Below are 26436 nucleotides of genomic sequence, written 5' to 3'. Positions count from 1 at the left end.
TGAGGTTAAACCAAATAAGTAGCACTAACTTAAAATCTTAGCTACTCTGGGGTATTTCACAAAGCTGGCTAACTGAGTTGGCTGGACTTCTGTGCTTAAACCCAGCTAAAACCCGGAACAGCTATTATTATTTTTTTTTTTTTTACCGTAGTCCATATTCAACATTTGAAGGTGTTTCAAGTTTTGTGTTGGGTTAACGTACAGTAACTGTAGTTAAATGTAATATTGTGTGCTGCTTTACTCAATTTAAGTGTGGTCAAATGTAGTAAGCTGGACTTACTACTTTGCAGACCAATTGTTTTGGATTCATTTTCTTACTTTTCTACACTTTACTGCGCTTGTCTGGTCTATTGGAACCTATGAAATACTCTCAAAAAGTGCAAACCCAGCCTTCTGGTCCATTTAATGTAGCTTTTTCTGCACCAGGGAAGACCAATCGAGCACTTCTGCTACCTTGTACTGTTTGTGTTTTTATTCTGTTATGTTTTTTTCCTCCTGTCAATACATGCATTCATACTTTTGATTTGCAATTTCTGGTTATAACTGAAAATCTGAAGGAATGGCTTTTTTTTTTTTAGACCTCTGCTGCTGTCACAAGTTTCACATCATTCTGCGTGTGTTTACTTCTCACTCTCTTTTGTGTTTTTTTTTGTATCTTTTGCTTTTTAGAGCCAAAAGACAATAAAAAAGAGAAGCCTGGCAGGACTACCTCAGCAACTGGTCCCCCTCAAAATAAAGGTAGCTTATGTATATATTATTGCTTTATTTTGATGACCATGTGGTTATGTAATCTTCAAACACAGGTTTCTAGCTTTTCTCCAAATGGTAAACTAAATGGAGAAAACTAGACCTATGGTCATTTCTTCTATACTTTGAGTGCCCTCTGCTGTTGAGAAAGGGATATTGCATATTGCCCAACTGTCAATAAATTGTGACTGCACTGGGCACACTTTTACACGAATTTAGCCATATTTTAATGCTCTTATCACTGGCTGTAGTGCGTCAATGGGATAACAAGCCAATATCTGCCACATAGGTTATTTTATCATGCCTGCACCCTCACCCTCATTGTTTTGTTTGTTAAAGAGACATTCACTTGGGAGGAGTATCTGAAGGAGACCTCATCCACACCTGCCCCTCCAAATTGCTTCAGACAGGTAGGTTGCTCCTAATCAGGTTTCAGCAGTTGTGTCACCGCTGTGTTTCATTCCAGAGGCCAGCTTTCTCTTGCTCTTCATCTGTGTGTCACTGAATTGCTTTCTCTCTACCTCTTATCTTTTTACCTCTGTGCCTTTCTTGCTGTCTCTGTCACTGTCTACCTTATTCTCTCTCTTTCTAACTCCCTGTCTCTTTTCCTGTCTCTGTCTCACCACAATTCAGTTATTTATTTTTACCCTTGCATTCTGCTTGCTTAGTTCTTCTTTTCAGTCAGCTGTTTTTTAGCTCATGCCAGCTCTTAGTCTCTGAGTGACCCCGCCCCGTCTTTTCTCTGTCGCTCCAGTCCAGGGTGCCGCCAACCAACGATTTCAAGATGGGCATGAAACTGGAGGCTCACGACCCGCGAAACTCCACCTCTGTCTGCATCGCCACGGTGATGGGCCTGATGGGCACGAGGCTCCGCCTACGGCTGGACGGCAGCGACAACACCAACGACTTCTGGCGGCTGGTGGACTCGGCTGACATCCAGCCAATCGGCACCTGCGAGAAGAACGGGGACATGCTGCAGCCGCCGCTAGGTGAGGGGTTGCACTGTAGCATCATGGGAAATGGGGAGATGGGCTGTGCAATCATGGGAAATTGGGTTCTTAGGGCAGGGTGACTGGCGACAACCTAAACAAATGTATTATTAGTATTATTATTTTTTTAAACAATCATTTTGCTTAAAGGTTTTCTGACTAATTTTGGTTGCTAATAAAATGTGAATGGCTTACAACAGGCAAAAAGGAGATATGGTATGATAGTATAGATTTACTATCCTAATAAGAACAATGATGAGGTCCTTGTGAAAAGCACTGTAAGGAAAAATAACTGTTTAAAATAAGTGTCGGGCTGACACTACTTCCTTGTTCAGCTTCTATCTTCTGCATTTCAGTCATTATCTTTGTTTTTGTTTTGTTTTGTTTTTGTTTTGTTTCATCACCATGCACTCGCCAGATAAGTAACTACATCAGATGTACTTGACATTGCCACAGTAGCCTGTGAAATTGTTGCACCGGTTACCAAGAAATTGGGAAGTGCCAGTGCAAGCTGTTAAAAACTATGAGTACCATGATCCACCAATGTACTTAATTGCGATTAGTAACCAAAACCTCTGAGTGAGCCTTGACATGACATTTCAAATGAAAAAGTGTTTGTTTTTTTTGCTGAGATTTTGTCTACTTGTTGTTTTTTGTGTTATGTGTCCATGGTATAAGGATAAAATGGGTATGAGACATTCCCTGATATTGTTATTGCTTGAATGTCAGGTTATCCACAAATACATGGTAGGGCATCACCCAACCCTTTAGCACTGAGAGTTTGGTGCTTTTAGCGGAAGGCGGCCTATAGCTTAGTGGTTAAGGTACATGATTGGGACCTGCAAGGTCGGTGGTTTGATCCCCGGTGTAGCCACAATAAGATCTGCACAGCCTTTTCAGTGTTTGGTTGGCATTTATATAGCGCCTTTACCCAAAGCACTGTACAATTGATGCTTCTCATTCACCCATTCATACACACACTCACACACCGACAGCAGTTGGCTGCCATGCAAGGCACCGACCAGCTCGTCAGGAGTATTTAGGGGTTAGGTGTCTTGCTCAGGGACACTTCGACACAGCCCGGGCGGGGGATCGAACCGGCAACCCTCTGACTGCCCGACAACTGCTTTTACTGCCTGAGCCATGTCGCCAGTGTTTCCACATTATATAATATATTACTTGTGATGGACCACCCTTGTTTAATATGTTTCATTGTGATGGACCTATGAAGAAGAGTATGTGTAATGAGTGCATTCTCTCTGTAGGGTTCCGGATGAATGCATCCTCGTGGCCCATGTTTCTCTTAAGGACCCTCAGTGGAGCAGAGATGGCTCCGGCCACAGCATTTAAAAGGGTGAATATTGGCACTTGAAATATGAATGAACATTACCAATTTTTCTTTGACCATGTGGTTTGCAGGCAGGTAGAAAACAGAGAGCTGTTAATAATCGTGTTAATAGAAAGCAGAAAATTGTTACAAATATTTTATAAGACAGGGCATGGTATACACAATAAAAAACATTCTGTCAAGCATACTTTGATGTATACATGCATACAGTACTGCACAAATTATGAAAAAGCTGTGTTTATATACAGTTTGATGATTGATGCAATATTTTTCTATTTCTGTTTTGGCATAATAAATTTATATGTAATAAAAGTAATGTAAACATAACACGAAAATGAAGATATGTTTAGCAATTGTATTGGACCTGTAATAATTGTTACACCTTCCTGTATGTATTAGTTCATACCTACTTACCATGATGTGAAAAAACACATCATAAACATCTTTAAACAAGATATAATCATAAATATCAAACACCCATATAAAAAAATATTTGTCCCTGTTAAACTTGAAAAATGGTAGCACAAGCTTTAGCAAAAACTGTTTCTCTTAATTTGATATACGTCTTTCACATTGCTGTCCTGCCACAACATAGAATTCACGGATACAGTGGGGTGCACTGTATCCGAAAATGTGGGCACCCCTGCTTTTGTCTGTTACAATGAATCTGTACATGATCGAAAGCAAACCTGTCCTCTAAATGGTACAAAGTTAAACATGAGACCTCATGTTCATTTTAAAGATTGCTTTTTATTTTAATTTTTTACTGTTTATAAATGATAAAAAGGAGAAAAGGGCCCTGGGCAAAAGTTTGGGAACCCTTTTGGATTATTTTTGGTATATTTTAAGAAGATGATTACCAAGGCCAAGACCCAGGTGATTTACTTGTTAGGGAGTCAGGTGAGTATAATTCCAGGGCTGAACTTTTTATTCTGAAGTAACTTCATGCCTTCTAAAGTATTCAACTGCAGTGGCTGTTCTGTATGGTGTTAACCATTGGTTTCTCTAAACAGTTGTCCAAGGATTTCAAAATGAAGATGGTTCATTTCCACCGAGAAGGAGAAGGCTATAAAAGCTCTCTCAATGTGTCAAATTACCCATTACCACTGTCAGAAACATTATTTGAAAATTGAAGATAAATGGAACAGTTGAAGTCAAAGCAAGGTCGGGAAGACCAAGAAAGATTTTAGTTAGAATGGCCTGAGACCTCGTGAGAAATTCTCAGAAGAACCCACTCATCACAGCAAGAGCTGCAAAAAAAAGAGTTGCAAACACAGGTCTAGCTGTTCACAGGACGACAATACAACATACTTTAAACAACAAAGACCTACATGGCAGCTTTGACAGAAAGAACGACCTCAACACATAATTAAGCATCTGAAGTATGCAAAAGAAAACACTGAGAAGCCTTTTGGAACAATGTGCTTTGGACTGATGAAACCAAAATTGAACTTTTTGGCCACAAACAAAGGAGGTACAGTACTGTGCAAACGTTTTAGGCAAGTGTGAAAAAATGCTGTAAAATAAGCATGCTTTCAAAAATAGAAATGTTAATAGTTTATTTCTATCAATTAACAAAATGAAGAAGTGAATGAACAGAAGAAAAATCTAAATCAAATCAATATTTGGTGTGACCACCCTTTGCCTTCAAAACAGCATCGATTCTTCTAGGTATACTTGCACACAGTTTTTGAAGGAACTCGGGAGGTAGGTTGTTCCAAACATCTTGGAGAACTAGCTACAGTTCTTCTGTGGATTTAGGCAGACTCAAATGCTTCTGTCTCTTCATGTAATCCTGAACAGATTTGATGATGTTGAGGTCAGGGCTCTGTGGGGACCATACCATACCATCACTTCCAGGACTCCTTGTTCTTCTTTACGCTGAAGATGGTTCTTAATGACCTTCAGCAACCTTACCTTGGAAGCAGAGTTTGACTGTTCCTCAGCCAGTTTTAACCCTCCTACACAGCTGTTTCTGTTTCAGTTAATGATTGTGTTTCAACCTACATATTAAATTGAAGATCATTAGCTCCTGTTTGGTATAATTGGTTAATCACACACCTGACTATATGCCTACAAAATCCCTGACTTTGTGCAAGTGTACCGAGAAGAATTGATGCTGGTTTGAAGGCAAAGGGTGGTCACACCAAATATTGATTTGATTTAGATTTTTCTTCTGTTCACTCACTTTGCATTTTGTTAATTGATAAAAATAAACTATTAACATTTCTATTTTTAAAGCATTCTTACTTTACAGCATTTTTTCACACCTGCCTAAAACTTTTGCACAGTACTGTATGTTTGGAGAAAAAAAGGTGAAGCCTTTAGAGAAGAACACCTTGCCAACTGTGAAGCATGGAGGTGGATTCATTATGCTTTGGGGTTGTGTGGCTGCTGGGGCACCGGATATATTGTGCGAGTGGAAGGAAGAATGGTTTCCACCAAATATCAAGACATTCTTGAGGTTAATGTTCAATGGTCAGTCCAGGCATTGAAGTTGAAGAGAGGTTGGGTTTTCCTGCAAGACAGTGATCCAAAGCATACCTCAAAATCAACCATGAAGTACCTCCAGGAAAGACGGATGAAGGTTTTGGAAAGGCCACCACAGTCCCCAGACTTGAATATTATTGTGGAGAGATCTCAAACATGAGCTTGAGGTGTTCTGACAGAAAGAATGTGGAAAAAGTTCCAAAAGCAAGAATTGAAAGACTATTAGCTGGCTACAGGAAGCGTTTTCAAGCCGTTATAGTTGACAGAGCAGTACTAACTTTTGCACAGGGCCCGTTTCCTTTTTTTATTACTTTGAAACTGTAAAAAAATACAATAAAAAGTAATCTTGCTTTAAAATCTTAACGTGTCATGTTTAATGTTGTACCATTTAGACCTCAGGTTTGCTTCTGTTCACTTGGATATTAATTGTAAATTAAGTAAGGCTTTTTGACCAGGGGTGAACAAATTTTTGCACACCACTGTACGTACATACATACATACATACATACATATTTATGTTATTTATTGATTGCACATTTTTGCTGGGCTCCATTAAACAGTACATTGGGACAAAGTGGTTTAGTGTTTATGAATGGGTGAATGAGAAGATACTTTGTTCCAGTGTAGGTTCTCATGGTGAATTGTTTCCTGTGCAGGAGCCTGCCAGACCTCCACAAAATGGCTTCAAGCCAGGCATGAAGCTGGAGGCAGTGGACAAGAAGAACCCCTACCTGATCTGCCCTGCCACCATCGGGGAGGTCCGGGGTGACGAGATCTTCGTCATGTTTGACGGCTGGAGAGGCGCCTTCGACTACTGGTGCAAATATGACTCTCGGGACATCTTTCCAGTGGGCTGGTGCTCCATCACCAAACACAGCCTACAGCCTCCCGGCAACAGCGGTGAGTCGAGTCCAGCAGAGGGCGACATAGCTCACTTTTCTCAGTGATCCCAATTCCTTCTCAATTCCTTTGTGTCCAAAACAACTGACGGATCTTGCAAATGTCACAAATTGAGTCTGCAGTTGTGAATCTCTATAAGGCATGGTATTAATTGCTAAATCAAAAAATGTTCACACCAGTATAAACACTTCATGACAGTGGATGTGGATTGGATCAGTTCATAACAAAGCCTCCTTTACTAGAAGTGGGCTGTAATATTATGGTGGCTGCTAAAAATGCAGTAGATAAAGAATGCTTGAAACCGTCAAAATGATTAAATCTTGTGTGGAGCATTGCAATGTTTTGTAAATACGTCGGGCAGGAGTTCCCAGATTTCTGTCTCAGAATGTAAACAAAGAAAAGTGCGAACAGACGGGTTGCAGAAGCCACCTCCCAATTATCCCCCTTGAACCAAAGACCTGGATACAGCCAGGCCTGATCGAGTACAAGAGATCACTATTAGTATCATCTTTAACTGAAATGTGATATTTTTGCCCCACAGGCCATTTAGCCCATCTTGGCTGTCCATTTGCTTTCAAAAATGTAGTTTGATGTAAGCTCTTATCTAACTCTTATCTGCACTGCTTGAAAAAGATACAAAGCCTTGCCTGCTCTGCGTGTGCTGACATAAGCGTATGTTTTCCAATTTATCTTGCCATCTTGGGGGGTTTTGCACTGGTTCTCTTGCATTAAAATTTTTAAAAAATTGTATTTAAATATAAACATTCAGGTGTGTATAGCAAGTGAATGGCAATTTATCCATCTGAGGCCACCCAACATTTGAAGAAACCAAATGAAATGGCCAAATATAACACTGGATCGATATCCACTCAGTGACCACTTTATTATGTAGACCTGTACACCAGTTGATTAATGTAAATATCTAATCAGCCAATTCCTGAGTATCTCAGAAACGGCTGATCTAAAAACATCTAGAGCAGTTCTGTGGATGAAAATGCCTTGTTAATGCGAAAGGTCAGAGGAGAATGGCCAGATTGGTTCAAGCTGACAAGAAGGCAACAGTAACTCAAATAACCATGCGTTACAACTGTGGTATGCAGAACGGCATCTCTGAACACGCAACATGTCAAACTTTGAAGTGGGTGGACTACAACAGCAAAACTCCCAATTCTAAGAAAAATAAGTAATAAATACCTAATAAAGTGGTCACAAAGTGTAGTTGCGTTAATGTGGGAAATCATGTGAAGCATCACTTTGAATTTGGCTTTTTTGTTTCTGTAAAACATGCTGCTGAAACTTTAGGTGTTTGGTATCAGTTTGATATCAATAATTTGGTAAGCAGATAGATTTGAGTATTTTTTTTTTTTTTATGTAAAGGCTTTGAGTGTAGCCCTTGAGTATGAATGAATTTAGTATGGGCAAATGTGTGACGCGCACTTGTTTTCCGGCACATTCCACAGTGTGCAGACTGAGTGCCCCGGGGCCTGCTGCCTGAAAGGGAACCCAAAGCGGCTCCATCCCAGGTCACGACCCGCTTAGGCGTGACCCGGGTTCAAAATATGAATTCTCTTCAGAACGCCTACCTGGGGCAGCTAGAGACACAGTGCTTTTTTTTTTTTCCTGAAGTTCGACAGATTAAAAGGAGCCTCTTTCAACATTTCTAGGGGGTTCTGGCAAGGGGAGTAGTGTGTTTACAAGCAGAAATGCCATTCATGTGATGTGGTGAAAGACCGCATTACATTTAAATGATCGCCGTTAACCATCGTTCGTTGTTCATTTTAAGATTTGATATTACTGTGCTCTGTTTTCTGGCTTTATTTTTTACGTCGTTTTATATTTTACAATGGGCCATTCAGGTTTTTCTTTTTCTTTTTTTTCTTCTCCTCAGTCATTTTCCCCTTAAGCTGTCAGTAGTGGTTGTCACAGGAAGCAAATTTGACCAATGTGGCCTACCTATACTAGACTTGGTTTGTTTGATGTGGAAAATCACAAGTTTTAGTACAGCTTTTTTTTTTTTTTTTTCGACACTCACATTCGTACATCCAAACCACCCACACACCCCACAAAAGCACATTGCCTCACACTCCCTCGGGTTATTCTGTGCAACAGTACTAATAAGAGTCTTCTATAAGCTCTAATATGATAACCCAACAGCTATTTGTATCTGTTTCTGTGCTGTGAAATTGTTTGGCCTTAATGGGTTTAGGAAAATCTCTTGAATTTTTCTTAGACTTAAGACAAGCTGATGAAACTGATTGTAGTCATTTTCATCAGAATTTTTAAACCGGTTCTTTCTCTTCAGTTCCAAATTCTTAACGACTTTCCTATCAAAGCACTGTCAATAAAAGTTTTAAACAGTGGTTACAGTCCTTACAAATGCAAAATCTAAATTAGAACTGTTCCCCTATCTACTTTTATGTACGTATGCATGCGTGTGCTGTGAAATTTGTTAATACGATCGGTTTGAGGATTTTTATTTTCTTTCTTGAAATAAGATGGCAGTTATTCTGCCTGTTTTTTTTGTAACTGATTTCCTCTGCCTTCTGTGAGACCCTCCCACACAGAAATGCGTGCACATATGTTAACTCCCCTCTCAAGCAAACAAAGGCCAGGATTCGGCGCGATGTTGACCCACTTGTCACTCATCCATTATAAAGCAAAGCTTGTTGGCAGCCCTGTTGATTGTCACAACCCTCTTGGATTTTTCATTTGTGTTTGGATTTGGAGTCGTTTTCTCTATCACCCCCACAAAGAAAGCAGTTACTCAATTAAAATGTATTTTTACGATTGTAATTATGTAGTCAAATGAAAATAAGTCTTATTTTGTTAGTAGCCTCAGTATAATTTTTTCAGCTTGTGGATTTAAAACTGAGGTTTTTGTCTTTGCTTGTTTTAAAAGAACTCCATCTGGGAACTGCCTGGGGTTACCTCAGTATGTAATTTAACACATACAATCTTATTTCCCATTGCTGTTGTTCTTGTTCTTGTGTGTATATATTCAACATACATTTGAAAGTAAACACATTGCTCTAACAAATGTAACCCATAAACAAATATATGTAAACCGATTTTGAGTTTGGCTTTCAGAGAAAAACTGTAGGTGCTTTGTGAGCCACATTTTCCTATGGGGTAAAAATAATAAAACATACTCTAGTGAATTGTACTTATTCTAATTTTATAGTATATTGATTTTGTAGCAGCTAATGTACAGCCCTGATTTAGAAAGTGGTTTTGTCCATTGAGGGTGATACCATTTGCTTTAGTAAGGGTGTAGAAACATTGGTTTGAAAGCGATGGTCCCTGGCAGTATAATTGATACAACTCGGGTATACAGATCAACACTGGAGGCAGGATGGTATATGTGTCTTTTTGAGTCTGTTTCTGCAGACTAGCGGTGTGTTTGGTGTGTTTACAGACCTCTTCCTGTGTTCATTGTCCTGAACGCGGACGATCGAGGGTATTGGGTGACACGGGGATTCGTCTTCCTCCACGCCGCGTTTCGGCTGTTAGGAAATGCTCGCTTTCTTCTCCAGAGGAAGGACTTTAATTGCCGCCCTCTGTCTTCAAGTGCTCTCCATTCTAAGATTCAAAAACACTAGAAATTCCTCACATTCAATTACTGTGTGTCAAGCCTGTTTGTGGCCCCAAGGAAATGCTTTCGTGTTTTCCTGGTTTTTATCTTACTTGCTTGGGACGGTTTGTTTTGCTTTGTTGTTAAATTGACAGCAAGTCTCCTTAGTTTGTGTTCCGTGGATAAAAGAATGCAGTGTTCAATGAAGAGTTAACCACTAACTGAATTTCCCTAATTCATTCCTAACTATTGCAGACCAAGCTAACTGAAGTGAGTCCCCGGTTTTCGGTTTTGTTCTGTGGTCCTGACAAAGGCCCTTTCATCACATTTTTTCTACATTTGAAGAAATAGCCTCGGGAATATTCCAGAACTTACAGATGCAAAATATGTATTGGTGTCCCTAAGTACAACAACGAAAGCTTTTGTTTTTAAATGCATTGATTTATTTCATTTAGGCATAATTGTGGCATTGTTATAGCAGTAATAACCCACTGACCATCACGTTACCCCAGCTGAACTTTGAAAGTGAGTCGCTACCTTTTCATGTAATCCTTTATTTGATGATTTCTGTGCTGGTGATGGATGCAGATTTTAATTGGCTCCTGGCAAGTAGCATCAGCACTTCTTTGAAATGGAACATGTGGGGAAGTAGCAGGATATCAGGTCGTCTTGAGACGTGCTGAAAGAACTCTCCCCACCACCCCCACCTCCACAAAGGGTGTCCTTGGAGTGTATGTATGTGTGTGTGGGTCGGTGGTGGGGAAGGACTACCATTCCCAAAAAAAGTCCTCCGATAGTTGAAGCTGAAACGATTCAGCTGCGTCAGAATCGTTTAAGGAACGTCAGCTGCCCTCTAATTAGCGGCTATCGCTCCCCTAATGAGGAGGCCCAGGGGCCCAGGGGCCAGAGTGGAGTCAGAGCTCCCCGATGCTCTGCTCCCTGTGCTCTATTGTTTATGGTGCACATCTCAGTCCTGTTGAGTGAGGAGGGGAGCCGGCTGGTCCTCACCACAACACACATACACACACACACACACACACACACACACACACACACACTTGCATGCATGCTCAAGGTTTCGGGGGGCAAAACGTAAATCTTTTAATTTATGATTCCTTTGGCTGACCCCCTTCGCCATTCTGTAATCTGGACATTGTTAAGTTCATCACCTCGTTTATGACCATTTGTCATTTCCAAACTCGTTCCGGCGGACAGATTTTTTTCTAATGTTTTCCTCAGGTTCAGTCCCTTCTCAGGCCGCGGATATGAACCATCGGTTAATAAGGCCACGGTTACCAAACGATTTGGACGGATAAACAGGAGGTTTGCCCACCGTGGACTGCATTTTCAGCTTTGCCCTACTGTGTTAACATGGTCTGTTCCATTCAGCTAAGGTTCCCTGTTCTATGCTATGCATTTATCTTCATAAGAATTCACAACTTACAAGCATTTTAAGTAGTGTTTTAAGTAGATTTTTTTCATGCGTTCAGATTTGAAATTCTAAAATGCAACCTGGAAAGGACTTCATGTTTCATATTTTATAATGTTCTCTAAAGGTTTGAGGAATACAAATTTAACATTTATTCATTCTTTACAAGTCTATTTTCTGAAGTTATTGTTTAATTGGAAATGTGAATATGAGCAGAGAGCGAGTGAACGAGAGAGATAATGCAGTGGACTGCATCATTAATGCAAGTTAACAGACGGTTGCAGTTATTTTCGGGCCTTGCTAATTAACCAAATGGATTTGAATATCTCTTCCCATTTGAATAAGTGGGTCAAAATTAAAGAAGAGGGAAATGTGTATTTGTATTTTATTTGAGCTTTTGTTGTAGCTACATGTTTCTACATGTTTCTACCTCTTCCATTCTTGTAGTTCTTTTGTGGTCTATTTTTTTCAGAAACAACTTTCTTTTTTCTCCCCTCCCCTGTGGAAAATTATTTTTTTCACCAAGAACAAAATAATTCACAGATCCATTCCAGGAACAAATCCTGTGTCTTTTACAAAAAAATTATTTCGACATTAAAAAAGATTTTAATTTTTAATATATATATCTTTTTTTAAACTTTAATTTCCTTCAGAAAATCCAATCACAAACAAACCATTTTGTTTGTACATGTTTGCCGGGTGGGGGCGGGGGGGGGGGGGGGGGCGGTGGGTGGCGATGGTTGTGGAAATTGTAAATTCCTTTTTGGAAAAGTGGGAAAAACTGAATATTCAAATAAGAGGAAAAACTATTTCTCCTGGGGAAAGGGCAGTAATGATGGGGAAGGGCTTTAAGGTTGCAGTGGCTCGGGATTAGGCTTGCTTTGTTTGCCTCCCGTTTCATTATTAAGATTAAGATTGGGGGGGGGGGGGGACTTCTAACATGCTTTTTCAAGTCGGGTAATGCTGTTATGCGCTACTGTTTCCTGTGTTTTCGAGGCTGCCTTTCAGCGCACGCCCTCTGGGGACTTTTGAATAGGCTTGGGTTACCGCAAGACCCCCCCCTCCTACGGGAATGACGGGGGCTGCTAATGCAGCCGACAGGAGCCCCCCCAACCCATCCCAACCCCCCTCCCCTCGATCTGGGTCCTCTGATCCATTTTAACCTTTTGCCCCCCACCCCCCCTACTCCCAGAAAGCTTTGGGAGGGGCCAAAGAGAGCAGGTGACTGATGGCCACTGTCAATACGGCCCACTGATAATATGCATATTAGCTCCAGCCAAAACCACCCGACCGCCCCCCCTCGGTTCCCTCTCTCCCTCCCCCTCTGGGTTTCCCCTCCCTCTCTCCCTCCCTCACTCTAATGCAAATCAGCCTGCGCTTGCCTGCCTCTCTCTCTCTCGCCCGCCCCGCTCCGGCAGCGTGGGCTTTGTTGTGGGTCGGTCCAAGCTGCAGAAAGCCACTCTGTCGCGCAGGGGGGGAGCCAGGAGCAGCTCCCTACAGGTTCCCGACTACGGCTTGGATCGTTACCGGCTCGGACCGAGGTGACAAACGTGCTGGGTGGGGGGGAGCATAAAAAAAACACGCAACCGGAGCCGCTTCCATTTTAAAACCCCCTTTTGTCTCCGTGGTGAGTTTCCTTTCCTCCGTTCTTCCCTCCGTTCTTCCCCCCCCCCCCCCCCCCCGGCTTTTGTTTAGTCTCGGGTCCTGACTCTGTTGAGCACCGGCGGTGGAGTGCGGCTCTCAGCCTCACCTGTGAGCAGCCGCCCGAGACGCCCTCGCTCTGACAGCTTTACTCGCGGAAGGACCCGGCTCTTTGTCCAAGTTGCTACGCGTCTGCGTGCGTCTCTGTGTGCCTCCGTGCGTTTTTAAACCAAGGTAAGGTAGTTAGCTGGGGATCGGTTTGTTTTGTGTTGCTTGGAACGAGGCGGTGAATTTCACTGTTTTGCATTTAGCTTGTAGCTTGGCAGTTCTGTGTGCCTGTTGACTTCGCTGTGGCTTGGTTGGTGGAGTCCGTGGGAGTGTTATTAGTGGAAATTCTATGAAAATTTGGGAGTCTGCCGCATCTGAAGGCTTATCCTTTCTGTGCATCTGTTTGTAGGAAATAAAACCTAGTCCAGTGAGTTAGGCAAAGGAGCTATGGAGCTATTTGGAATTGGGGGATTTTGTTGCCATGTTGTTATTGCTGATTACTTTTCATGCGAGAGATTTAAGTTGTATGGAATCGGTGTGTGTAGCTCTTGTGTGGTATTGGCTGTGGTTTGCAGAGCTGTTTATAACAGTAGCTTAATTAATTTAGCATTTATGCAGCTTTTCTTTGAGGTTTCACGGCGAACAAGACTTTGGAGCTTTTCGAACCGAAATGCATTAAAAATATTGTGGCTTGTATTTATGAAGTTAACTCTGGGCATAAAAAAAGAAAAAAACCTTGGAAAAAATGAGGCTACACTTCGGAACTCTGCCATAATGTTGCTGTGGCTATGTTGTTTGAGCTGTAATGGATATTTAGATATTTTATATACTCGCAGATGGTACTGTTTTATCCCAGCGCCCGCGGACATTGTGAGTATGTTTCCCAGCTCCCCCCCAATCCCGTCCTGTTGAACGCGGTTTTGGGACATGTGGTTCTGATTTGCCATGCGTCCCGAGTCGCTCAGAACCAGAGCGAGCAGGGTCTGAGTCTGGGGCGAAATGTAAATATTGTGGGACGGAGCCTAATGAACTGTGAGTGTTAATCCTCCCCCCCCCAGCCCGTGACGCGCGCGCGCGCACGCACGCACGCACGCACGCACGCACGCACGCACGCACGCACGCACGCACGCACGCACGCACGCACGCACGCACGCACGCACGCACGCACGCACGCACGCACGCACGCACGCACGCACGCACGCACGCACGCACGCACGCACGCACGCACGCACGCACGCACGCACGCACGCACGCACGCACGCACGCACGCACGCACGCACGCACGCACTCATCCTCCAGGTCACTGGGTCACATGGAAATGAAGTCATCCTGATCAGCCCCATATGCCTTGGTAATATGGCAGGAGGAGGTATTTTATGGAAATGCCTGTTTGGTCCCGCAGTTCTCCTTTTTCTTTTTTCATCTGTCTCAGACGGAATTCTCCGAGAGGGGAAATGAGGGAAGAGGGAATGGAGAGGGGAGGGGTTTAGGAGATTGGAGGTTGGGGCGGCACAACTATAGCCCAGCTCTTACGGTTTTGTGTGTGTGTGTGTGCACGCGCCTGCATATGTGGTTGTGTGTGCATGTGTGCGCGCGTGTGTGTGTGTGTGTGTGTGTGTGTGTGTGTGTGTGTGTGTCTGTGCATGCCTACCTACCTATCTGAGTAAGTCTGTGTGTGTATACGGATTGAGCTCTCTCCACACTGTAACAACACCATCTTCTGTTCTGGACCTATTTCTGTGCTCCTACCAATTAGACAGCTTTGTGGGGGTGGGGTGGGGAGGCCGGGGGGGGGGGGCTTCCAGCCCTTCAGCCTGACCTGGAGAAGGAGTCTGCATGCTTCCAAAGGCACATTTTCTCCTCCCCTCCTCCCCTCTCCCCTCATAATACACTCAGCCTCTCAGCCTTTCAGTTCTATTGAAATGTTAGATGTTTATCTGATCAAATTTGAAATGCATGTACGCCTTAACAAAGAGAAACGTAGGCTGTGATGGAGCCGTTGCTTTGTGCCACTTCCACAATGCTTTTTCAATGTGCCTTTTTGCACCTCCAGTGATGGGTCAGGACTGCGAATTGAAGATAGCTGAGCCTCTCTGTCAGTCACAACCGCCCAGTTGTGAGGTACGTCAGAGGCCAGAGAGGAAAGCACTAATTGAAAGATGCCTCAGTCTTTATCACAGAGTTTTACCAGTGTTTTCGAAGGCATTTGAAATCGCATTGCATACGGCTATATAGAAGTAGTGGTAGTCCGTATCAAAAAGCGGATTTCCATTTATTTGTGTAAGCTTTATGGTTGTATTTACATTTGGGCTTTTGCATGAGTTTAATGCTGACATTTTAGCAGTGCATTTTAGCATGTTTCCTAAAGAAATGCTAATATATTTTATGTAAACATGGCCTCTCCAGCCTGTGTGTCTCGTAGTGAATACTTACTTTGTACTTGTTATTCAGGGCTGAATAACAGCCTATACAAATAAAAGGTGGTTTTCACAAATCTGTGTATTTGCAGTTCATTTTTATGTTACTCTTGAATAAACCTTTACTTGATTGCATAAAAATACATTGTGCTTATTTTGTTCCGATAAATATTGACAAAGTATAATTACACGTTTATCTTTTATTTTTTCACTAGTAAATAAAAATGTATGGCAGTAATGTGGATGTATGTATGTAAATGGAAAGGATGTCTGCAGGTGGTATTGAGTCTGTGCTGTGTATCTTTTGTGTTACGGCTGAGTTTGTGCTGTGTATCTTGTGTAAATAGATGTTGTGTCGCAGGTTAGAAGGGCGTGACTAGGCTCTTGTAGATGTTCACTTTGTGTGACATTTATCTTGTGTCAATAGATGTTGTGCAGCAGGTTAGAAGGATGTGACTAGGATCCTGTAGATGTTGCGTTTGTGTGAGATGTATCTTGTCTTAATAGATGTTGTGCAGCAGGTTAGAAGGACATGACTAGGATCCTGTAGATGTTGAGGGTATACTTTATGTTAATAGACTTGCAGGAGGGGGGTGGTTGTGGGTGGGTGCTGGCAGGACTCAGGCCACTGTGGAGGGTCCCGCAGGATTCCGGTCTCAGACCTGCAAAATGGCCCATCAAGTACTGGGGGAGGGGCTTTTAGACAATAGAGTCTTCAAAACACACACACACACACACACACACACACACACACACAGCCACTCCAGTCCACACTGCTCATGGCTCCATTTCGGATGACCTCCTCCTGCTTGCCCATGTTTGTTTTAAGAAGGATTGCATTTCAGCCAGACCCGCGTTGTATGGCCATAATGCAGGGAGCGGAAATGTGACACTTCAGATATGCCAAATTTGAATTTTTCAGTCAGGGAAGAGGGGGAAGAAATAATGAAAGCGAAGGCATGAGGGTCCTTGAGCCAGTGCGATTCAAAGAGGGGAAGATCAAAGTTATTTTTTCATGTGTGTCTCTTTTTGATCTTCCCATGTTGAGAACATGTAGACTGCCTCACCTTGGTGAAATTTGTAATGCGTATTGGAACAGCTGTGTGTGTGTGTGTGTGTGTGTGTGTGTGTGTGTGTGGGTGTGTGTGTGTGTGTGTGTGTGTGTGTGTGTGTGTAAAAACCATTGTGAAAAGTTGTGAGCTGGGACTTGCAGTAGTATCTGGTTCAAGACTCATTGGGTCTCTGTACACCTTGAGTTCATTGAAATATAATCCTGTGATGGAAATTCAATATTCAATAAATCAAGAGCCAACATCCCCATTTACTAGTAATGCTGAGACTACCTGGATCAAAAGTAATGTGTGTCAATGATATTATAAAAAATATATATATATTGATCTTTTTGCTTTGTGGAGCCCATCCAGCTCATTGTTTGAATTTATTAAAAACAGCTGTACTTTGATTCATATTTTTGTATAATTCCCAATAAAATAAGAATATTCTGACTGAATGACACCATGGACAGAAATAATATATATTTTAATATTCAGTCCAATCTATAAGTATTTGGACAGTGGCACAATTCTTGTTATTTTGGCTTTGTATCCCTGCACATTGGATTTGAAATGAAACCAAGAATGTGAGGTTAATAGGTTTTTTATAAGGGTATTTACCTCCATGTCGGGTGATCCATGTAAGAATTCCAGCCCTTTTTATATGTAGTCCCTCCATTTTAAAGGACCAAAAGTAATTGCACAAATTAATATGAACTTATATCATCATATTTAGCACTCAATGACTGCCCAAGCTTTTTTTTATGCTGTGCCAGGCCTGTACTGCCGCCATCTTCGGTTCCTGTTGTTCTGAGGGCTTTTTGCCTCCAGTCTTGTCTTCAGCAACTTGTCTTGGTACAGGTTAATACTGGTCTCATCTGTCCATGAGACTTTGTTCCAGAACTACAGTTTTTTTAAATGTACTTTTTATGCAACTCTAACCTGGCTGAGGCTTGCCAGTGGTTTGCATCTTGTAGTGAACGCTTGTTTTGCTGGTGTAGTCTTCTCTTTATTTTAGGCCTTGAGAGTGTTCTTGATCTGTGCAACAGTTGAAAATGTTTTGGCTATGAGATTGATTTATTCAGATTTTTCAGCCTCACGATGACTCCTCTAGCTTTCTTGTGCATTGATGATGTAACAACACATAGCTGGTAAAGAAACAGCTGGGCAGCCAATTGTCCAATTACTTTTGGTCCTCTAAAATGAGGAAATTATGTATACAAAGGGCTGTGATCCTTACACGAATCACATTATTGGCATTTTGGCAGACACTCTTATCCAGAGCGACGTACAGTTGATTAGACTAAGCAGGAGACAATCCTCCCCTGGAGCAATGTAGGGTTAATGGCCTTGCTCAAGGGCCCAAATGTGCGCTGTGCGGATCTTATTGTGGCTACACCGGGATTAGAACCACCGACCTTGCATGTCCCAGTCATGTACCTTAACCATTACGCTACAGGCCGCCCCTGTAATGATAAACAAGGTAGTGATAAAAATGTTTCGCGAGAATACTTGTGATGAGAGATGAGCTTTGCTCCTGTTTAATACTAAAAGTGTATTTCCATTGGCATTCATGCTGTCGGTCTTATGGTAATCTTCATGGTTCCTAAGTCATGTGTGGGACAGATTTCTGTCAGTCGAGCAAGTCAGTGTTTTTGTGCAATTTTCTCTATGCTAAACTTCATCTTGAAAGTAAGTATATGCAGCTATTTCCATGTTTCCCTTGCCTCGACCTCACATAGTTCAGTGCAGGTTTTTGTCTGTGATATTTATATCATATTAATATAAAATATGTATGAGCTGATTTTGAAACACGATGGGAGTTGTATTGCAGTGTTAAATCAGATGTCTGATTTTGCTGGGCACAACATAATTGTGATATTGTTATGCATTTGCTGAAACCTGGTGATTTTCCCTTTAAAAGGTTTGTGGCGCCAGCCTCGGTGTAGCCATGATAAGATTTTCACAGCTGTTGGGCCCTTGAGCAGGGCCCTTAACCCCACATTTCTCCAAGGGGGATTGTCCCCTGCTTAATCGCTTTAGATAAAAGCTTCATTACATTGATAACTGTAATGTTTAAGCATTGCTGCCTCCCTGATCTGACCGCTCCCTCTTGCTACATGGCAGTGACCCTTCCAAAGAGCCTCCAGTCTCCTCCTCCTCCGCCGCCGTCGTCTTCCTCTTCTCAGACGAAGCCCACCAGGCGCTCGATGCAGTCGCCCTACAGGCTGAGCACCCCCCTGCCCCCACTGCCCGTCAGGAAGGGCGTGCGGGGGCGCCGGCCCAAGAGCGAGACCATCGCCATGCTGAAGGCGGCGGCTGAGGCCGCTGCAGCTGCCGCTGCCTCCGCCCAGAACGGCACGGCCCAGAGCGCCATCGCCAAGGCCACCTCCGCCCCGCAGGCCGCTCCACGGCCCCACCGGAAGAGAGGGCCCAAACCAGGCAGCAAGGTACCGCCCCGCCATCTCCACCCCATTGAAAATACAGAACACGTGCCTGTCACATCACCCACTGCTTATCCATGGGCTTGTGTAATGCCTGCGCCGCCATTTTGTACAATTTGGAGCCAGAGACGCGTTGCGGCACCTCTACTAAGCGTGAGAGAGAGTGACGTAATCTGTCCCTGAACCATCCACAAGGTATTGCTGTAACACAATGACAATGGAAATTTGCACATGGGGAGGCATGAGATGAAAAAAAAAAAAATGCAGATTGTGATTACAAAAAAAAAGTGTATTTTGACCGCATTTGTACCGTTGACTTTACATTGCAAATGGGTTTGAATGACCTATGCTGGAGCACAGTGGTGCTAGTGAGCACTGTCTCTCAGCATGACCTGGAAATGAGCTTCAAAAAAGAAGCCCGGTTTTGGCTGCTTGAGCTCAGCACATGTCATCTGTGCTTTCAAAGAGATGGTTAATCCACAAAGGGCTCCGTCTGTAGGTCCCTGTGTCGCCCCCCGAGAAAAATATTTGTGCTCTTCGGGAGACAGATAACGTGGAGTGTGCTGGCTTCTGTGATGCTCCTCATCAACTCTAAGGCAAATATTTATCACTCCAGAGATAGATAACCCACACACAGCCTTTTGAAGTTTTTCACTTTGTTACACATGCACTATCTGCATTTTTAAAGGGAAATGATGTGTTCTTCCGGCTTGACGAATTGGTTTGGTAGGCATGCAGTATAATCGAAAAGATGGTTTGAGATAAATGGAGACGGGTCTGTGCTCAGAAAGGATATGCTTTGTAATCATTTATTGACAAGTTGGGGAAGGCCTGAGCCTTATTCACTGGTTTATGTGTTGGAAATATTATAGGCTACACAGATACTGCTATACTCAGTAAAATGGTAGTTTTATTCAGTAATTATTGTCAAAGAGTATATCCATCCTTATCAATGAGTTATAAAAATGACAATGTTTCTGTTAAATACATCAGCCAATAACCATCATGAATAAGTACAATAATAAGCAATGGGAAAATCAAAAGCATCATGGGCCGTCGCATTTCTTAACTAAATAAGTGTCTGTCAAAACTACATCTGGAAAAGCCCATTTAAACTAATTGTGATGCAGCTGCATAAAGAATTGGACAAACCATGAATAAATATAATAATTACATGCAGACCTCTACTAGCCTATTCTGACCTATACATGCACATGCTTAAACCGTGTGCTGGATTTCAGAAATGGCAGCAGTGTTACGGCCTCAATGACCCTCCCAAGTCGTGTGTGTCGCAGGTGCAAAGTGAAACCACATTGCGTTAACGATGCAGTAAAGCATTAAGGTCAATTATTTCCGCTTAGTTAGTCCAGTAATTCAGTGTTACACGTTCAGTGTTGCACTTTCATGCACGTTAGGACTCCATCGGCAAAAGCACACTATCTGCTTATGCGGATGGGTTGTCTTTTGTCTCGCAGTCCCTGGCAGACTCTTGTGATGAGATTTGCGCTTCAGTGCAAAGCCAGTGAACTGTGGGCGGGTGGGACGTTGTGTTTCAGAGGAAGCCTCGAGTGGTCCAGAGCTCATCCTTGGTGGGTTCTCCGGCCGTTGCTCCGGAGTCCAGACTGCCCAGCGTTCAGGTACCAAAGGATGGGCCCAGCCACCTTAACACCAGCCCTGCAGTCATGTCCACAGGTAAAACACTGTCACCACTTACCCACCTTCTAGAGCAGTGGCCAGCATCTGCATTCTTGGGCAGCAAACCAGTTAAATACACAATGTGACATTACAGCTATTGCTTTCATCCATAGCGACTTAGATTTTGATTAGACTAAGCAGGGGACAATCCCCCTTGAAGCGATGTGGGGGATTGCTCAATGGCCCAACAGCTGCATCAGTCTTATTGTGGCAGCACAGGGGTCTAGTCATGTACCTTAGCCACTAGCCTACAAGCTGCTCGCTTAACTGCTCAGTTACTATAGCCAAGTTAACTTCTCCCTTCTGGCTTGTTTGGTCTGAATTGATGACTGATTTTAAGGTGAAGAAAAATAAAAAAATTTAGGCAAAAATGTTGGCAAGCCCTGTCCAAGATCTTAGAACACGATTAACATAGACAGTCAAACCACTGTGTAAGAGAACCAGTTATATACACATACGTTTTCATAACCTCTGTGCATTTTCTGTTTCAACTGTGCATTTTGTTTTTCTCTGGCTATAAATAACCATTTGCTTCCTTTGGTTAATCCTTTTGAAACCTTAAGGATTGTAAAAAGCTGAATTCATGACACGGCATAATTTACCCTAAATTACCCCATCTTGCATTTGAATATGCAATAGTACTTCACAGATGACAGTTTATGCATGGATGGCAGAATGTGATAGTGTTACAAGTCTCATTAAGAGAATCTAAGGAAAGGAACCAGCCAACACTCTTCATAGTTCAGAAACTCTTTCCCCTTATTATCCTGGGTCCCTGGCACGTGCCACAGAAATAACTGTTTTAGCGTCATTAGCCCGGAGATGGCTTAAAGTCTTTGATCATATCTGCACTCTGGTGTGGGTGCCCAGTGTCCATCTTTTAAAACACATGACCTTACACCCTTCACTCCTGTGCATTTCTGAAAACATGTCCCCTAACCACTAATGAGGAACCGTGGTTAATATGAGATTATGTAAGGCTTTAGACACTAAATCCATGGGTATAAAATTAGTATAGATTGTGAAGTTTGTGCTTATGCAGACTTCTAGGGCTAGTCATAGTATCACATTCCAACAAATACCTGGTATTATGAGGCTGTGGGTAATTGCACATTTTCTGTTTTCCTGGGTGAAGATGCTGGGAAATGAGATGATGATGCTACAGAATTTCATCTCCACACAGTGCATTCCTACCCATTTCTGCAGCCAAAGGCCTTCTACTCCATGAGTCAACAGGACAGCTTGTGCTTTCTTCGAAGCACATTAAATTTTGCTTTAATCGAGACAATTACGTGCAACATGAAGTCCATATGAATTCGGAGACAGGGAATCGCCGCTTCCAGTAAATCACCACTCAGTGCGACCAGAAAGTAAATGAGGCATTGGCTAGTGATGAGAGAGTGAAATGCATCATGACACCAATTGTTAGTATCATAATGATTCTCTTTTTTCTCTTTGCATCCAGAAAAGGCTCTCCTCAGTTAAAAGAATCATTTTCAGAATTTGGAATGCACTGCATTAAAACTAAATTGGTCTTAAAAAAAATAAAAATAGTACTGAGAGGGACCAAAGAATGCACTTTATCCCTCTTGTTCAGGTAGGAAATCTGAGAGAAAACAATCCAATACAGATGCGTACATTTGATTTCGAATTTAAATTAATTTTACCTTCTGTATTAAAAATAAAATAAAATAAAAATGTTGTTACTTTATAATCCCTCTGAATGCAAACATGCAATGCTCATGAAAAATGGAAAATTAGTTCTGTCATATTTGGCTGTTAAAATAACAAATGAAAAAGAGGGAAATTACAATAATTTCTTAATTATTATTATTTCTGCATTAGTTTACATTGTTGAAGGCAGTTCATAGTGTAATACTATCTTTACATTTCTAACATTTACATTTATAAAATTTATGTTGCAAGTTTGAGTAATATCCGATCATTAGAATGTTTATGTTAAAGTAGCACGTGTCTCTGGAATTTGGCTGGAAATGTGTGCCAGCGAACTTGTGCAGAGACTTCCTGAACCAAGTGCCTGAATCTGAATTCTATTATGCTTTCTCTCAGTTCATATATTCAGTTAATATATGATTCTTTAATGCTGAGGTATCAAAGGGCTGCAGTGTTCTTCTGGTTCTTGGTGTATTTCAGGTATCATGAATTTAATTGCACTGATTGGCTAAAGAGTTCACAACCCTTGTTACAAAGTCCTAAAATGGCTGCTGATTGAAAGGAAACCACAAGAACCTACAGACACTGCAACCTTCCAGTACTGCAACCTGCATACCGTAGCCTTCCTGGACCGTAGTTGAGACCTGCAGAAATATGGTCACCCTGTCCTGCAGTTCAACCTGTGGGCACTGCTGCCCTCCAAGACATGGGTTTCATGGGCAGTGCCTGCAGTGTCACCAAATTGAGACCCTAGAATTCCAAGTTTCTAACTGACATTTTTAACAAAAACAAGTTTGTTGTTAATTGTGTAGCACAATGAATATACTGTATGTGTCATGTTTTACACCAAAACACAGTTTGAAGCCCATTCACTTTGGTATCTTTGAAGCTCAATATCTCAAAACCAATCAGAACGCAGATAGAAACGTATAATTGCGAGGTCATGAAAGGGCAACGTGTCTGTCTGTGCGCAGTGTGCGTGTACGTGAACAAGCACGGGAACTGCGGCCCCCACCTGGACAGGAAGCAGATGCAGCAGCTTCCCGACCACTTTGGACCGGGTCCGGTCAACCTGGTCCTGCAGCAGGCTGTTCAGGCCTGTGTGGACTGTGCCTATCAGCCCAAGATCCTATTCAACTTCCTGCAGTCTGAATCCGACGGAGGGGAGGTCATTAAAGGTACGCAGGGGAACGGGGGATAGAAGTGGGGAAGCACAGTGAGGGTGTTATTTTTTGTGGGGGTGGAGAGGGTGGTTTTATTCTTTTGTCTTAATTATCTTTTCTTTTTTTTTCTTTTTGCACACCTGTGCCTATATTGTGAAATTGTGTTTAATATGATAATGGTTTATTGTCTGGTGATGCAATCATTATTGCCACTTAAATTTTATTTGTTTTTGTTCTTTTTTTGTGTGTGATTGATTCTTGTAGGATAAGGAGCGCTACAAATATAGATTATTATTTGTATTATAATGATATGTTTAGTATTTGGGAGTCCTGTAAGGGTGGGATGGGGGGGTGCACCATGAGGTCGGGGGGACCCAGAACGAAAACGAGACGTAAATGCTGAGCGAGGGCGGGACGGGTGGGACGGGTGGGGGTTTTAGATATATTCAGAGAAATCTCTCAGAACTCCGTCTCGCCCCGTCTCGCGAATGACACGCTTGGCGTGGCCGTAGACGTGTCTTATTCCGGGCTGAATTGGTAAGATGGGGAAGGCCTTGGAGGGTGCGTGTGCTAATGCTGGTGGTAGAGAAAAAAAGAGAAGAACACCGGGGGTTTCTCGCTGATGTAATCCGTCTCGGCGTAATGAGGAGTGACACTTGCACATAACCTGGTTTCGGAGCGGCTGATTGGGGCTATCCCCTGGGGGGGCGGCTCCCAGCCCCACCGGGACATCTGTCGGGAAATCTCTTACTGGCCCGTGTATGAGGGGCCGGCAAAGGGGGAGGGGTTTAATGAGGGCTGAGATATGCTCTCAACATGCGATGCAGAGAAAGGCAAAATAAATTCTAATAAAACAGCCAGATCGGAAGATCTGAGTGTGCGTGCGTTTTGTGTGACTGCTGTCTGTGAGGGTTAATGGGAATTGATAATTTGGCTAATTAACTGAATGTGTGTTTGTATGCCTCTGTGCATGTGTGACTCTGCATGTGTGTGCGTATGTATATGTATGTGTGTGCGCTTATATGTGTGTGTGTGTGTGTGTGTGTGTGTGTGTATATGCCTCTATGCATGTGTGTGTTTATGCATGCGTGTATATGTGTGCATTTATCCATGTGTGAGTGTGCGTGTGTGTGTGTGTGTGTGTGTGTGTGTATATGTGTGTGCCCATTTATGCGTGTGTGTGTGCCTCTGCGTGTGTTGTGCGACTGACGCCTGTAGGGGTTAATGGGAATCGAGGCCGTTGCTAATGTAGCTCTTGTCCCCTGTGGCAGTACGGTCAGAAGGGGGCACCCACTTTGTGCAGCTGCCCTCGGCTAAGAGCGCCTCATTCGTGCTGCGCTTCCTGGAGACTCTGTGCCACCACCTGCAGTGTGACAACCTCTTCAGCAGCCAGCCCTTCAGCCCCTACATGGCGGCCGGACACACCGCCTACGACAGGAGCAAGTCAGGTACTGCTCCGCATACAGCGTGTATGTGTACGCGTGCGTTTACATATATGTACGTGCGCAGGTGTACATTTTTGCCCGTGCATCTGTAAGCGTGTTTGTGCGTGCGCTTGAGTTTGTGTGTGCGAATATGTGTGTGCGCAAGCTTGTGCATATGTATAGATGTCCGCATGTGCCAGCTTGCATTTTTGTGTTTGTGAATTTAGATATTCATTCTTTATGTATATACTCTCATATTAGATGTTAGGTATTCATTCATGTATGTATGTATGTTTTACATGCCTGAATTTTTTATTATTCTCACCTTGAACCAGGTTAATTTCTCCCTTTACAGTAACTGGAAGAGTCCAATTATAGTCCAGGATCAAGAATCAGTCATATATACACACACATACACACACACACACACACACACACACACACACACACACACACACAGAGACGACACACACCGATATGATGGAACTCTATGGGCAGTAACTTATGCCAGTTCTTGTTTCATGATTGTTTTTCTCACAACAGTCAAAGAGGAGACATCAGAAGCCTTGTCTATAAACCGTGGGACCAAGCGCTTCCCGAGGGAGACTCCTCCTTACACAGCTCCCCTGTCCCCAAAACTCCTGCGTACAGAGGCACACCCCTCAGAAGGTACCCCGCCCTGAGCCCACACTCTACCCACAGTGCACTGGGGCAGGGGTGCAGTGATTCACCGATCCAAGCACTCCACTAAATGAACATGCCGGTGCTGTTCGATAGCTCTGCAGCAGTAAAGGGTCTTCCCATCGACTTGCTACTAATGTCCCTGGAACATTCTGGATGACCGAAGCACTCATGCTAATGTGGCTGCTCTCTTAATTTAATTATCCTCGTCGCTTATTAATTAAGGCTGAAACGGCTCATTGATGTCCTGCCACTCTCTGTTCTCACTGTATCGAAATCTTCAAGCCGCCTCTTTGTTTATGATTCCCTTTATGCTCTGACAGGTTTAAAGGTACAATAGGTAATTTCGGACTCCTAACGGTCAAGAGAGGAATTGCAACAACAAACAACCTCAAACCACAACACTGTTCATGCTTCCTACTGTCTATGAATATAACACCTAATATAAAGCGTTATTATACAGTTCATTGTTCTCGTGCACTATTTTGGAAAGCTGACAGTGACAAATGCAACAGAGCCTGCCGTCTTTTTGTAGTGTTCTAGTAAGAAAGTGTTTGCCGAACAGGTGACTTTGGTGTGCTACACAACACTATTTATATTTTTTGGTCTTTTTTAACTTTTCACTTTAGCTAACCAACTATATTGTGGGCAAGCAAGTTATTTGGCTACATAACTAGCTGGCTATGTAACTAAGATATGATGGTCTACCATGAACGATGCAAC

General features: G+C 42.8%; 1 protein-coding gene across 5 annotated transcripts in view; it reads left to right on the top strand.

The window, feature by feature from the left end:
* Positions 1 to 26436, top strand: part of scml2 (Scm polycomb group protein like 2) — a 66735-nt gene that overhangs the window by 28959 nt on the left and 11340 nt on the right. For all 5 annotated transcript variants that reach the window (XM_061235044.1, XM_061235043.1, XM_061235042.1 and 2 more), the window contains 10 exons: positions 670 to 738; positions 1087 to 1157; positions 1502 to 1736; positions 3002 to 3090; positions 6231 to 6474; positions 18760 to 19082; positions 20633 to 20768; positions 23420 to 23623; positions 24880 to 25056; positions 25576 to 25701. In XM_061235044.1, coding sequence (XP_061091028.1) covers positions 670 to 738; positions 1087 to 1157; positions 1502 to 1736; positions 3002 to 3090; positions 6231 to 6474; positions 18760 to 19082; positions 20633 to 20768; positions 23420 to 23623; positions 24880 to 25056; positions 25576 to 25701 — 1674 coding nt within the window. The remainder of the gene's footprint in view (positions 1 to 669; positions 739 to 1086; positions 1158 to 1501; positions 1737 to 3001; positions 3091 to 6230; positions 6475 to 18759; positions 19083 to 20632; positions 20769 to 23419; positions 23624 to 24879; positions 25057 to 25575; positions 25702 to 26436) is intronic.

The sequence above is a fragment of the Conger conger genome, chromosome 3 (genome assembly GCF_963514075.1).
Source record: "Conger conger chromosome 3, fConCon1.1, whole genome shotgun sequence".
NCBI lineage: Eukaryota > Metazoa > Chordata > Actinopteri > Anguilliformes > Congridae > Conger > Conger conger.
The sequence above is the reverse complement of the archived record's forward strand: the minus strand, read 5'-3'. Positions and strand labels throughout refer to the sequence as shown.